A 16338-nucleotide genomic window follows, 5' to 3' on the forward strand; every position below is an offset into this window, starting at 1 on the left:
CTTTGAACTAAAATTTAGCTTTCTTTTCTTAAAATTGCTTTAAATTCTGGAACTACAGCACAACAATTTCATCTAAAGGCCAAGCCAAGAGCTTTCAATTAACCAAGGAATCTATCTGTATAATACAGATTTCTGAGAAAGGCAATTAAAAGTCCTAGACCTTTGAGTTCAGAAAACCATAGGTAAGCAGGATATACCCAAGTTCAGATATTCAGTTTAAATACTTGCCTCATCTTTGGAACAGGTTGGGAAAACACTATAAAGATAGCAACACTATTACAGACAGGGATCAGTTTCCGTGCTCAGAGATGAAAAGCGCCATTAATAAAAAGGGTGGAAATAAAGACCAAAAAGAGAAAGAAAAATCAAAGTGAACATTTAAAAGCCACTTCTTTTAAAACTAGTAGTCTTCCAAGGCAAATATTGCATGCATAACCTTCCCTCACAAGAGTTAGACAAAGTTGATATTCCAACCTCAATGGAACCATCCATTTCTTTTCATGAGGAAAGGTTTGAAAAAGCAGACCGCTGGGAAGAAATACTACAGACTTCTAAATTAGTGAAGGAACTCCCAGCATCGCTGGTGTATTCTGGGTAGGAAGAACTGGAAGAGATTATGTTCTTCAGCCTCTGAAGTGCAATGATCAATAGCAAAAGAAGAAATGCCAAAAGGCTGAGGAATATTGAGACATAGACATAGACATTAGACATGCGTCCAGAAGATGAATCCATGGATGTTGAGAGAGAGGTGGGATACAGCTCCAGAAAAGTTCCATTTTCCATATTTCCTATTAATCCAGATGTGGGGTTGAGTTCTGACATTTTTTTTTAAAAAATGTATAAGTTGTATAATAAAACCAATGACACCTAGTAGTCAACAACAGCTTTCCATAAAATCATTGGCACATTGAGCCATCCTGGGATGACAGTTATCCTTCACTTCTTAAATCAGAATTAATCTGTATTGTGTTACCTTTGGGTGCTGTAAGGAAATAAAAAGGAAGAAAAATCAATTAGACAATTGAGTTTAATAGATAATTTCTGGTAACACTTTCATTTGAAGCAATAATAAAAATAATTAAAATCCAATGATTTGTGCTTCACATTTTGAACATTTTCCTAGACACATGGACACATATGTTTTCAAATGGAGCATCTAAGTGGAATATGCCAAGTCCCAAAACCCAGAATCAAAATCTAAGTGCTATGTACTCTCACATCTCTTGAAATCCACTCACGATAAGGCTGCAGTCCTATACATACTTACCTGAGAGTAAGTCCCATTGAATTCAATAGTACTGAGTAAACAGATGGAGGATTGCACTGTAAGTAGCCTTTTGCTGAACTCAACTGTTTGTAGTGATTGTATCATTTTATGTTGTGTTTATAAATATAGAGCTGCTACTCAATCAATCAATAAGTTCCCTAGCATGTTTGGAGAAGCCATGCCAGCTGGGGATGGTGGAAATTGTAGTTCAACATATTTGGGGGGCTCAGGTTTGGGGAGGAACCATTCCTTCAAAATACATAATTTCCAAAAAAACACCCACCAAACCCCCAGATCATTAGCATATTGATTATGAATTGCAGTGGGTGGGGAGATAGTATCATATAAATTCTAGAGTGGGAGGGGAAGCTTCAGCTGTCTTTTGATTCTGGACAAAATCTAAACAAGGAATGAAAAATTCCCTTTCAAATGTTAAGCCCATAACCCTCAAGCAAGATTCATTTGCATGGCAATGGTTGACAAATCAGGAAGTACAGTCTTTGTAACCTTTGCTTTTCTCTCTTAAGTAAACAGAACCACAGTTTTAGTTTGCATTCATAAACAATGCATGTCTTATTCCTCTAACAGCATATTTACAGTTAAAATGCAAACACTGAATGAACTGACTTGAATGAGCAACATCCCTCAATCAAAATCTAAGAGGAAGTTTACACAGCCACTTTTTAAAGGGAGCTGGAGAGAATTTACCAGATGATGATCTGTGGTGAAGACACACATGGCTGGGTTCACACAACACACTAACCCACACAATGTGGGCTGTTGTCAAACCCTGGGTTATCATGCTATCTGAGCGAAGTATTTTTTCCATAGGGTGGGTTATCATGTTGTCTGAATGCAGCGTGTTTTCCACAGGGTGGCCATAGGTTCTCAAGGTGGGTTCTCAAGCAGAATGGAACAAGATGGGAAATGCAGCATGGGAGTTCTGGTGCAAACAGTCCCAAAGTCTATCTTGTCCTGATATGGCCAAGCTTTGGAGCAAGTGTGACAATCATTACAGATCCAAATATTAGATAGCAAGCCACATCTCTGTGTGGCTTTGCTCCTGGCCTACTCTGATGGAGAGCAGATAGCAGTGAAGTACAGAAGGCAGGCAGCTGTACAGGCCAGGATCTATGCCATAGGCCAGCCTTCCTTCCAGATGTCTTGGACTACAACTCCCACAATTCTCTACGCGCATGGCTGCTGAGGATTGTGGCAGTTGTAGTCCCACTCATTTGAAGGGGAGCACATTGGGGAAGGTTGGCTGCAATTTTGGACTGTCCTTGGGGTGTGACTACGAGGACTGTCACAGCTATCCTGCTTGTATCCATATCGCAACCCAAACTACCTAAGCCTCTTGTTCATTTCATCACTCAGTCACAAAGCTCATTGTGAAACTTTGGGCCAGTCACACAGTCTCGGCCTATTATTCCTTATAAGATTGTCGTGAGGATAAAAGGGATCAAAACCTTGTAAGTCATCCTGAGCTCTTGGGAAGAAAGATGGGCTAAACATGAACTATGCTTCCACAAAGATGTGCCAATGGTGCAACTCATAATGGTCTACCTTTGTTTAACATTTTTATTTCTGCTTTGGTTCCTCAAAGGCAGGGAAAGTGTGGCCTGCACCTCTCATAAGCCCTAAGCAGCATAGCCAATGGTCAGGGATTATGGGAGTTTCAGTCCAACAACATCTGGTGAGCCACACGTTACCCATCTGTGTCCTAACATAAATTAAAGATTTCAATCTTCAAGATGCCAACACTTTCTGTGGCTGCGAAAAAAAGCAAGATTCTATGAATAATCATCAAGAAGCATGTTTCCTGCATGCTTTTGCTCATACCTTCACTCCTCTGGTGGACAGAAAGATGCCTCAGCTGACACCTACAGAGAGTGCTAAGAATGTGCCTCACCAACTCCGTAAGTGTGTGCATAAAATAACTGTCATGTTGTAATAGTCATCTAACAGCAGGGACCCTGGCAACAATCTGTAAATAGATCCAGTGACGTAGAGATAAATGTTGAAGTGCAGGTATTTAGGATTACAGTCCCCATAGCCACACCCTGAAGGACACAGTCCAAAATTGCAGGCAGCCATGTTGATTCATAGGAGTTCTCATCTGCTAGGAACAGGTCTTTTGTAAAGCGAGTGAGTGAATAGGAATAAACCACCTATTCAAGACCAGGACACCACAAAATACTCTACATTACAATAAGGAACAATATATTGTCGCTGGGAAGATTCATTTGTCCCCAGCTTCTGTGATGATTGCAGCTAAGTTCAGAGGGAACAAGGGAGTCTGAGGGGGGTGGCAGATGACATCAGAGTCCCTGCTAATAAAAAAGGGCTGGTGTTGCATTCCAGTGAGTCCTGGCTCCAGATGTCATTAAAACTGCAGCTAAACAATTTATAGCTAAGGTATCTGTGAAAAATCATGATTTCATTGCTGTGTCAGCGCTAGTGTTCACTATACACATACTGGACTAGTGGAAAAAGAAGTAATTGTGAAGCGGTATGTAGCCTCATTATTAGTGCAGCCAGCATGGCCAAAAGTCAGGGATGTTGAGGATTGTAGTCCAAAAACATGGGGCGGCACCAGGTTGGATATGTCTGCCTTAGACTGTATATGGGGGAATGCACATTTGAATGTGCATTTCATTGAAATTAGGGTGACCATATGAAAAGGAGGACAGGGCTCCTGTATCTTTAACAGTTGCATAGAAAAGGAAATTTCAGCAGGTGTTGTTTGTATATATGGGACACCTGGTGAAATTTCCTCTTCGTCACACTAGTTAAAGCTGCAGGTGCCCTGCCCTCTTAAATCTGTTAACTCTAAGTATAGCTCCTGCAGCTTCAACTGTTGTGATGAAGAGGAAATTTCACCATGTTCTCCATATATACAAACGACACCTGCTGAAATTCCCTTTTCTATGCAACTGTTAAAGATACAGGAGCCCTGTCCTCCTTTTCATATGGTCACCCTAATTGAAATCAATGTAGTGCCACAGACAGAAGGCATCCACAGTTTGATGCTTTTTCTCCACCACTGTCTTTCCTTCTCATAGCCCACAAAAATAAGAATTATCAGGTTGGATCAAACACAAGTTTCTATAGCCTACTTTCAAACATGGCAACAGGGATCGTTCTGCCCTCAACACATGTTGGGCTGTGTGTCTATCCAGTCAATTAAACTCACGTCTATTCCACTTTTGTATCTCAAATCTTCACCTTTATTTAACTTAACATAAACAGCAAACTACTAATAAATGCAGGAAGAATACTTAATAATAGAAGGATGAGGTGGCTGCATGAGATGAGGAAATGGATAGATGAGATGAAGTAGATTATAGAGTGAAAAGGCAATATAAGGCCAGGCCTTCAGGCTGCAATCCAAAGCAGCAGCAGAGAACCAGGCACTGTTCTGGGGAGGGGGGAGAGTAGGCCACTCTTCAATCTCTTACCTGCCATGCCACCAATATTCTGGGCCTTCTTCCACTCAGTCAAGCCAGGCTCTATAGGGCACAGCCTAAGATGGTCAGCAGACCTTCCAACCCAATTTAGAAGCACCAAGCTCTATAAAGCTCTTTCTTCTAGGCAAACCTGTCAATATGAGCAACTCATTGCATCCAGTAACAACAAAGACTCTCTCACACTTTGCCTGCTACCTGCCCTGCCTCAGTCATGCCTCTGTCCACTCTGGTATGTCATATCCAGCCTATGGGTGACTATGTCTCCTGCCTCCGATGCTCCGTAGACAAACCTGTACCACACCTCACAACCATTGCCTTATCTGTGTCAGACCCTGACTCCCTTGCTGCCTGTCACAATAAGAGACCTGAGAGCCTGTTACTGACTATCTACTCAATTATCCACTCATCAGCCAAAACAAAAAATAGTACAGATATTTGTACTTGTAAAACTGGCCATACGGAACAGCGTGGGCAGCATTGTATTAATGGCTTATTTGTTTTAATTATGGGGAAGTGTACAACCTCAGTGCCTATTCAATAAATGGTGTGTGTGTGTGTGTGTGTGAGAGAGAGAGAGAGAGATACTGATCAGATCTATGAATGCAAATTGTGCATCATGAAATCGACTATCAATGCAATAAAAATAAAATAAATGTATCTGAAATGTGAAGAAACAGAAGTGTGTGCACACATGTGTGCAAAAGATGTTTCTCCTCTGGGGCATTACTTGGTGTAGGACCAAACATATGTTCTGTTTGCCTTTGTAAGTAGAAATACATCCAGTTCAATGGAAAGTTCTCTTATTTATATCATACTTTGAATTACATCTATCAGAATATCTACATATTAAGAAAAAATAGAGCAAACTGTTTCAAAATAATGCAGAATAGGTCCAGTCTTCTGACTTAGTCAAACCAGAGAGGGTGAGCAGCATTTAAAAGACAGACATGATTACAGAAAAGAGAGTCTCATATAAGCTACTGATGGGATCACGTCAATCTCAGCTCTACATACTGCAGAAAATTGAGTGTTCTTTCAGATAACCTTGGTTTCACGCTGCTATAAAGTCCCTTATGTTTTCATTGCCTGTGGTTTTTCTCTATGCATAACTTGATTTTATCACTCCATTTTATCCACCAGCCTTTGTGAAAAATACAACTGCAGAGGCTTTATTTGCAGCGCATGGGCCCTAAGAATTATACTGACTTCAGAAATGCAAAGATCTAAGGACAATTCCTGGAAAATGGCTTTTAGTTCGATAAATGCACATGCACTACAGCAGGGTCAGGCAACCTAGTACCTTCCAGATGTTTTGAACTATGACTTGAACAAGCCCCAGCCAACATGATCAATGGTCAGGGATTATGGTAGTTGTAGTCCAGTTGTCTTCCCATGTGCTAGAGAGCCCTGTCCATTGCCTTCCAGTCAGGATCAAACCAGAACTGAATGTGACCTCAGAGGAGGACCTTAGCACCACCTCTAGGACCTATAGGGATCAACAAGAGTAGCAAAGACTAATATTCCAATCCTCAAGATGAGAACCCAGGAAAGTGCCCCATTTGGAGAGGGCTGGACAATTGGGGCCCAACTAACAGTTCTTATCCTCCCAGCTCCAGACCCTCCAAAATCACATCCAGGACCTAAGGAGCAGAGACAACAGTGAGTCAAAGCAAAGGCCCAGACCACAAAGTGCAGGGTCCATCTGGCAGTTTGAGGCCTCCCTTCCCTGAATCCTACTGGGGATGGAGAAGCCAAACTAACACATGCTCCTGATCAGGGCCCTGCTAATGTTCTAGGAAGCGGTAGGGCAGGATAAATGGGTTACCAAACTGTTCATTTGGTACCTAGCAGTTGTTGGTGCAACATTTCATCTGGCTTAGCTAAGATGAGTTCAATGTGACTCTGTAGCTGGACAGCTCCCTTGATTTTTTTGGAAACCTTGATCCCTAAACTGTTGGATAGCGCCCTACATTTGCTTGCAAGATGAGAATGTGGGGTGAAACTAGATGAGGCTTTAAAAAAAAAGTTACTTGTGGTCTGGACTGCAGATCAAGAATGCAATGGGGGGCAGAGTTAAAGTCCACCTAACCCAGGTCCTAACTGGGGGCCCTGCATCTGCTGTTTTTGAAAGCCACTCACACAATTGCTAATTTATTTATTTATATTTTATTTATTACATCTATATACCGCCCCATAGCTGAAACACTTTGGGTGGTTTACAAAACTTAAAAACAATGAACATTAAAAACAGATATACAAAATTTAAAAACAACCAAAAGTATAAAAAAACAATATCCATTTAAATTGCTTGAAAGCTATCTCATCTAGTTTGGATCTGAGCCACACAGCAGCAGTGACAGGTGATAATACACAGGTGCTAGGCTGTTGTTTGTTTGCTAAGTCACAATTTGTTTAAGCTTAATTTAAGGATAGGACATTGGCTTATATTTTAGTTTCTTTCTAAATCTATTTTATTGATTGATTGCATTTTTATACCGCCCAACATCAGAAGCTCTCTGGGTGGTTTACAAAAATTAAAACCACAAAAACCATTCAAAGTATAAAACAACCAGTATAAAAGCATAATATAAAATACAATATAAAAACACAACCAGGATAAAATCAAGCAGCAATGCAGAAATTAATACAGATTTAAAATACAACTTTAAAACAGCAAAGTTAAAATTAAGTTACTAGACTGTTAAAATGCTGAGAAAATAAAAGGTCTTCACCTGGGTTCCTGTAAACCTATTGGGGTTCTGTAAACAGCATTGCTGGATATGTGTACACTCACACAAAAAGTGTCAAATGGCCCCAACTGGAAACTAAGATATCTACATGACAGCTACAGTCATATTCCTGCCAAATGATTTACTTTTGGGAGTCTGGCAAAATATGTGGCACAAATCTAACCATGAGTTTGGAACAGCTTCAGTATAGACATTTCTGTGTTTAGTCAGCTGTAACTTTCTCAGGTATAAATAAAATGTCTAAATTAAGTGCAGGTTAATTAAAACTAGGCACAATGTCTGTAGTGACAATTTCTGCTCTTGCAACTGAGGAAGGAAGAACACCACATTTACAAGGCAGGAGAACTGGCATCCTTTCCCAACCAGGTGTCCTCCCAAGATATTGGATAAAATCCACAGCATTCCCTAGACAAGGCATGCTGGGGATGCTAGAAGTTATAGTCCAACACATCGGGAGGGCATGCAGTTGGGGAAATCTTTCTTAGATGATGTGCCTTTGACCTATGAAGCAGCTGGGAATGTCTAACATTGTGGATGGTTTAAAGATAACCTCAGGGCTATGGAGGTCAACCCTATGTGTGACATTGAGACTCAAGTCTCTCTGCAAATTGTCTTGTGTCTTGACTTCCAGAGCATGCTTGCAACCCTAGGAGTGGTTTTGAGGAGCCATATTCTCATGGTTTCTTTCTATGCTAAACCTCTCAGGTATCTCCATTGACTCCAACACCCTGAGCGTCATTTAGATATGCCCACCAACTCCACTAATAATCAGAATTCAATGGCATTTTAAATTCAGCCCACAAAATAGACTGGTTTATAACACTGGGGAAGCCTCCTCAAATCCCCCAATCTACCAGAATTTGTTGAATTCTGGTATGTTTGGGAATCAAAGACAACTTCTTGGAGGGAAGGCCCATAACTCAATGGCACAGCACATGATTTGCATGTAGAAGATCCCAGGTTCAATCTGCCACATTTCCAGGTGGGGCTCTGAAGGAATCCTGCCTAAAATCCCCAAGAGCCACTGTTAGTCAGTGAGCCTGTTTAGATGACATGCTAAGCTACGGCGGCGAAGCATTTTGAGCTAACATTATGGCTTAGTGTGTGATGTGAACCATTCCTAACCATCGGGGTTACATAACCACAGTTTAATACACTCACTATTTGTTGCAAAAGGATTAGCGGTCTAACCATGGCTTAGTGTGTTATCTAAACAGGCCTGGTGTCAACAATCCAGGGCTAGATGGACCAATCCTTTGACTCAGTGTAAGGTAGCTTCCTATCCTTATTCTGGAGTGAAAACCAAACATTCAGTGGACAGCTAGCAAAATAAAACAAAAATAAAAATCTAGCTCTGCCAAATTTATTGTAGAGTGGAACCAAAAGGTTCTGCTTACCTCTTGGATAATTGTTGGGAAATTGTAACATCCTTGGAGATCCACCTTAGCTCCCTCCCTGTTTTAGTGGTAAGATTCGTAGGATGTCAAGCAATGTCTTTTAATTTGGGTGCCAATACTGCGGAATACCTGGTCAGAAATATGGTCCGGTTGCCATTTAATGTGTGGAATTACCCTATTCCAGTGCATGGAAGAGTTAATGATGGATTTTAGACCTGTATATCAACCTATAAATCCGCGCCCCCCCCCAACACAGTTATACCTGGATATGCAGTTCAAGATAATCCACCTTAAATCAAGAGATCAATCTGCTTTCAGAAAGATTATTCCAATGAGAAAGACAAAGCCTTGTAGAATTCTCCATGTATTTCAGTTTCCCATCCTTTAAGCATATGTAGATGGAACTACATTAGATAAAGAATTCCCAAGGCTCAATTTGAATCTTTCATTATGTTACTTTTATCCCTCCCTATCTTAGAATCACCCAACCTTGAAATCAGTCCAAATGTAATAAGGAAAAGCATCTAATGCCACTAAAACTACTTCTGAATACATCATTAATACAAAAAAAATCTATCAATAATTACATTTATTACACCAGTCTTCAGTGCCAGAAAAAGAGATGATGGAAGCCAGCCACACCCACTTTTGGAACTGAGACCTGGTGGCACATTCAAGTTTAATTACAGAAACCGAACCTGATATAATGAAAATTATAAGCAGACGTGCAAGCTTCTAAGTAGGTACACAATCTCCTCTCCAGACACTGCAGGACAACTCCACCTCCCAGCTCACTCTCCATCGATCCTACTTCTGTTTGGGGGGTGGGGGGGGGAATAAAATCTCTGGAGAGGATGAATGTGTGGCATTGTCTTCAAATGAGACAAATATAAATGATTCCACTTCTGTTCCGATCCTCCCCCATGGCCCTAGGAGTCCCTTTAACAAATTCTTTTCACATGCTACACTGCATTTGATTATTCTTCCCAAAATTGCATGCGGTGCAGTGGTTCTCAATCACAGCTGAGACAACAATGCCTACAGAATCCTCGAGCGATTAAACACAGTGGCCCTGGAATTCAAAAAAGAAAAGAAGAAAGTGGGGGAGAAACCACATTTCTTGGCATAAAACTCTGCTCATTTGTTACAGCTGAAATGCATAGGGTTATAGCATGCTTTCAGTCATCAAGTAAATACTCAGCAAGGAAGCTCTTTCCTTTCTAATTAAAGGTCTCCCATACACATTGTTTGCAAATATGCTGCTTGTCGCATTCACACGTTGCATACTGTAGCTGTATGCCCAACATGGTTTATGTATACACCAAAAAAAAAAAAATGTAATTTGTGATCCAGACCTTACTTTAGTTAAGGAACACCTTTCCCCCCCCCTGAAATCCATGGCCTTGAAAAGATCCACGCTCACACAGTCCCATAGAATAGATTCCAATGTGCAGCTGCGTGAACTGGGAGTGGCCAACAAGTATACACTGTGTGATGACAGAGTTCACAAACCTTCAGGGAGTCTGTAGTGAGGCACCCTAATGACTAGGCCAATATGTATTAAGCTAGTTTCTAATAACTAGCCGTGGAGGTTGTTGACTCCGATGTCAGTGGGATGCTGAATCTGCTCCAGGTTTCTATCAGAGCCAGCCAGAATTAGAGTCCTGACTGGTTCTGATGGAAACACAGAACTTCTGCACCTTGGATAGTTCCTTCAGTGTTCTAACTGGTTCTGATGGTAATCCAGAGGATCTGCACCTTGGATATATCCTATATCCAGAGCTGCTTTACCACTCCATGGACATCAGAGTCACCAGTTTCCATTGCCTTTTGTACCTCCAGTGAGAAAGATGGATCAATGACTATGGGCTTCATTGAATGACTGATTTATAGTACGTTCATTACTGGACTCTCACGGATGTTCGTGGGTCATTTTGACGACGTTGTCAGCCTCCTGCACACCTCCCGCTCTTTTTCTCAGTTGTAGCATCGCAAAATAAACCTCAAAAAACTCGACTCTTCTGAGATATGCTGGGTTTGTCAGAATTTCCTGCTATGGGCAGGGGAGGTTGCGCTATAAAATGCCCACTAGAGGCGCTGTCCCTTTGAAATGTACAGGCCACGTGGTCACTGCTCTCTTCTCTGTGTAATTGTGCTCATTTCAAATGCAGAAGAGAACCAGGAAGAGAGCCACGGTAAGGAAACACAAATCCTCACCCGCCACTATCTGAAACTCCTCTATGAATCGATCCTTTTCCTTTGCCAACGTGCCCTCAATGGACTCCCTGGCCATGGGCTTATCTGGCAGCAGCCACCAATTAAAATTTCCCATAATGCCCCAGAGCACCTACCATCACCCTAGGGCATTGCAGGGGAAATTAAAATTATGCTTTGTTCCAGGCATCAATGCCAGCAGGTCCTGGTGGAGTCTTTCCAGCACTTGCCCGGGAGTGTGAGGTCTGTCTCTCCCCCACGATCCCTGCTTCCAGTCTACTAGCTTTCCCATCTGCTTACTTTTGTTTGCATCCTCTAGTACTGGTCCAGACCCAGAATATTCAACTGTGATTACAATTTGCCATAGGCTTTGTTGCCAGATTGGCCCGCCGGTGAATCAGCCCAGTTCTCCATCCAACTCTGGTTCCAAATCAGCTCATATTTCAGCAACTTAATTGCTTGTCCGACTACAGTGTGGATAAACAAGCAGTTGGGTGTGTGGCAAATATTTGCTTAGCTTAGCAGGGCTGCAGAAATATGTGATTTCTACACACAGAGCGAGAACATGCATCAGCAAGTGGGTTGAGAGCTGAGTGAATTTGTGGCTGGGGCAGGAGTGCTTCTGTAATGGCTGAAAGTGACAAGCAATTGCTTTAGCAAATATGCAGTCTTTGTATTGTTCAGGAGGCAGCAAACATGCCTTTTGCCTCCTATTATTTCTATTGACTACTGAATAACATATTCAGTAGTCACATATCCCCTTCTTCCCTTAATACTCAGAAGGTCAGCGCAGGTCTTTTGGGCAGGAAATACTGGAGATGTAGGGCATCTTTGAAATTGTGGTGGAGAATTTCATTTATATACACCAGCTATGACTTGGAAGGTTTGCATCCATTCTTTGCTGTGCCACTTCAAATCAAGGCTTGTCCTGAATAATATAAGATGGACAAATAAACTGTTTTTATGCAAATAGGTTTACTTGCTATTGAGCTCTATCCTCAGCCACCTTGTGCACAGATATTGTCAGCATGCACATCCTGCTTTTATAGATCTGCAATTAACTTTTGATCTTATAAATTGACATAAATTATGTCAGGCACTTACTGTACTGAATAAGCATAGATGCTGAATTTTATTAAATAGGATTCTTTATTAAAACCCTATTAGAAGAACAAACCTGAATGGTACTTTTAAAAAAGCCAGTAAGTTCTTCGAGAATTGTTGGGATGCTTTGCTTAGCAACTGTGCTAGTCAATTTAATTTATATGTGCTCAATATACCAAAAGCATTGTTACATCGCATTCCCCCCACTCAGAAAACTGGAGATTCACAGATCTCTTTCTTTATATATGCTGATAACGCAGTGCTTATTACCACAAATATGACAGTGACACTCTTCTTTTCTTAGGATCAACTTAAAATTAAATATCAGAAAACAAAACAAGGAAACTGGCAATTTGGACCTCAAATATAAATCCTGCAAATTTTTAACAGAGACACATATCTGCAAGATTGGTATAATAAAACAAAATACATCTTTTCAGTGCAGTGGTAATAGAAGAGAGATTTCATTTCCCTAGGCTAGATTCCAACATTCCCAAAGTACTTTGCAACTTCCAGTATAAATTTGTTGAAAAACTGGCTTTATGCCCCTCTGCTGTATTAGTGGTAACATGTCTATGGCAATCTGAACATAAAGGAGAAATATTCTTTATGGCAGAGTGTGGTAACTCTCATGTATACTTTTTGGGTAATTTGTATTCAGCTGTAAATATTGCCTGATATATATATATATATATATATTTTAAAAAAGGGTTAGAGAGCCAGTGTGGTGCAGTAGTTATAGTAATGGACTAGGACTGGGAAGACCTGGGTTCAAATTCTGTCTGGGCCATGAAGCTCACTAGGTGACTTTGGCCCAGTTACTGTCTCACAGCCTAACCTACCTCACAGGGTTGTTATGAAGATAAAATGTCTAGGAGGGCCACCATGCAAGCTGCCTTGGGTTCCGTCCAAGAGGAAAAAGGCAGGATATAAATATAATAAATAAATAATCTTGATCTCCTAGTTATCATTGTCAAAATTATTCAGCTAAAGCAAATCCATGTCCAAACACAAAATCTTTTCATTTTAAGGAAACTGACATAACTTATTGGATTAATAAAGTGCAATTGGGGCAATGTATCATGAAACAAAACTACCATTTTATGTAGCAAAGTTGTTCTTACATCTCATTCTCCACACTTACACAAATTCAGGAAAGATTTTTAGGAGGATCAAGCAAGGAACAAGACAAGCAATTCAAGGTGCTGGTTTTAACCTATAAAGCCCTACATGGCTTAGGACCGCAATACCTGATGGAACTCCTCTCCCAACATGAACCTACCCGTACACTGCGCTCAACATCTAAGGTCCTCCTCCGAGTGCCTACTCCGAGGGAAGCTCAGAGGATGGCAACAAGGGAGAGGGACTTTTCGGTGGTGGCCCCCCGACTGTGGAATGATCTCCCTGATGAGGCTCGCCTGGCGCCAACACTGTTATCTTTCAGGCGCCTGGTCAAGACTTTACTCTTCTCCCAGGCATTCAACAGCATTTAACAACACCAAGTTTGCTTTTAACGGCCCCCAGAACTGTTGCTTTTAAATGGATACTGTTGTTTTTATACTGTTGTTTTTATAATTGATGGTTTTTAAATTTTGTATACTTTTTAATGTTTACTGTTTTAAACTTTTGTAAACTGCCCAGAGAGCTTCAGCTATGGAGCGGTATATAAATGTAATAAATAAATAAATAAATATAAATATAAATAAATAAATATCTTAAAAAGTCTGCCAAACATTCTGGTTTGGAAGTTTTCCTTAGATGGATCTACTTGGATGGTAGAACTACTGGAATTAAAAATTAACAATATATTTAATTTCAATTATGATCTCATTCCTAATACCTATATATTCTGTTCAGCCACTTTCCAAATGTGACTTTTGTCAGTTGCCTTATAAAATATCAGAAATAAAGCCAGCCCTAGGAGATGTTCTACATCTGCATTCAGCACTCTGTAACTGCAGGATCAAGTTGTAGCACATGTATCTTGCTTGTGTGAAACAACCTTCACAAGTCACATGAAACAGAATTCATTTCTATATCGCCCTGATAACATCTCAAACACGATACCGTTAAATTTGGAGGCAGTTCAGAGTCTGGTACCAGTCACCAAATGAACCATACTCATTCTAAACACACTTGCTATGGAAGAAGGGGCATAGATCACAGGGAGACTTACTTCCAAGTAAGCATGCATAGGACTACACTGCAAACACCTTCCCCTTTCAACAAACGAAGAGAGACTTTTCATCAGCAACAGATCCCTTTCCTGTGAAAGGAAAACATTGTTTCTCCTTCCATCACCCCTTTCATTAAAATTATGCCTTCCCCTCCAAAAACCACCCCTGTATTAATCTGAATGAAAGAGAGCTTCCTCTAAGCTCCCAGACTGCATTTCGAATGTACACTTCTACCACACTATGAAGGGATGCTCAATTGGTTTATCCATTATAATAGGTAATTCATTTTGTAGGAGGTGGTTGATGCTGTGGAAAGCAGGTCTTTCTCCTCTGCCTCCCCATGTGTGTGTGTGTGTGTGTGTGTGTGAGAGAGAGAGAGAGAGAGACAGACAGACAGACAGACATCCGGATTTGTCCACAACTCCCAAATCTGTGCAGTGTGTGTGTGTGTGTGTGTGTGTGTGCAAAAACACCTGCTAGAACTCTTTGCCCTCTAGACACCAGACAGAGGGCAAATTATCCCACTGCCCTGCTCTCTGATAGTAGGTTGCAGCTTGGCTCCCTTGGCTGACAGGTGGCAATGATGCTGTTTACAACCTGGGTCAATCCATACTATGAATGAAGAGGAGGATGTTTGCGGGCATTTTTTGGAGGTGAACCACAGCAGGATTTAGAACCTCACTAAAACTTACCTAGCCAAACCCTTCGATGTCGTATAAGAAAATCGCGCTTTCAAAACCACAGAGAACGAGCGAGGGAGCGAAGAATCCCATTCGTTCCCCAGTTTTAGAAACAATCCTATACACGTCTACTCAGGAGTAAGTCCCGTTGTCGTCAAAGGGGCTTTTCCCCCAGGTAAGGGTGTTATAGGGTTGCAACCTAATGGGCCCATTTCTCCGTCTCAAGGCTTACTCGGGAGCAAACCTTTGCTGAACTCAGCGTAGGATTTGCTGCCGGGATCGGTCTACTCCGCTACAATTTCCTGTGCCGTTTACTTGACTGCGAGGTTTACTTGCGAGTCAATCTGCTCTGGATTACTAGAGGGGTCGTACAATCCGTTCGCACTTGGGTTCCGCAGGGTGGTGGGAGAGAGGCTGCAGAAATGCCATCTGCTGCACCCTCGGCTGTCCCGGGAGATGGCAAAGGCAGGGCTGCTGATGCTCATCTCTTCGGACTTTAAGCAAGCAAAATGCCTCTTTAGCGGAAGGAGGGGAAGGGGAGGCAGCACGGGCGAAGAACTGACCTGCTCGGGAGGAATCCCGCCTCGTTTCCCCCTCCGGAGGGACGCGCCAGCCAGGGCTCTTCTCTCCTGCTCCGCTACGGGCACCGCCGGGCCAGCGACACGCTCCACAACCAGCAGCCGGGGCCAATAGCCGGAGGGGCGTGGCCGAGCTGCTAGCCCCGCCTTGGGACGGGAGGGGTCTCCGCCGCCTGCTCCAATCAGCCGCCTGCTCCAGCCCTCATTAGAATAGAGCCGCAACCGATCCCCGGTATCCCTCTGTGGCGCTGGGTAGCGCGTGTTCCGCTTTGCCTCTTCTTGCATGCTTTTTAGGTGGCTGCTACTCTGTACACCTAGGCGTTGCGTTTCGGTGACCTTTCGGACCTGCTGCTTACAAACTCCCTCCTCCCCGTTTGAGCCCAAGTCGACACGCTATATCTGCAAATATGAGGATAAGCCTCCCTGCAATTGATCAGCTGTGAATAATGGGAGGTCTAGTCCCCACTTGTAGGGTGACCATATGAAAAGGAGGACAGGTCTCCTGTACCGTTAACAGTTGTGAAGAAAAGGGAATTTCAGCAGGCGTCATTTGCATGCATGCAGCACTGGGTAAAAATTCCCTCTTCATCACAACAGTTAAAGCTATACTAGGCATATTTTATTTATTTATTATTTATTTATTGCACTTATGTACTGCTCCCATAGCCAGGGCTCTCTGGGTGGTTTACAGAAATTCTAAA

The 16338-nt window shown here is 42.0% G+C and overlaps 1 protein-coding gene across 1 annotated transcript; it reads right to left on the reverse strand.

Annotated features, from left to right (window-relative positions):
• Nucleotides 1-498: 498 nt before the first annotated feature.
• Nucleotides 499-15646, reverse strand: SERTM1 (serine rich and transmembrane domain containing 1). The gene is made up of 2 exons (XM_063127656.1): nucleotides 15623-15646; nucleotides 499-982 (listed from the first exon to the last, which is right to left on the reverse strand). Exon 2 carries the CDS (start codon nucleotides 820-822, stop codon nucleotides 499-501), a length of 324 nt encoding a protein of 107 aa, XP_062983726.1. The 5' UTR covers nucleotides 823-982; nucleotides 15623-15646.
• Nucleotides 15647-16338: the final 692 nt, after the last annotated feature.

This window comes from Elgaria multicarinata, chromosome 5, assembly GCF_023053635.1.
Source record: "Elgaria multicarinata webbii isolate HBS135686 ecotype San Diego chromosome 5, rElgMul1.1.pri, whole genome shotgun sequence".
In the NCBI taxonomy this organism is placed as follows: domain Eukaryota; kingdom Metazoa; phylum Chordata; class Lepidosauria; order Squamata; family Anguidae; genus Elgaria; species Elgaria multicarinata.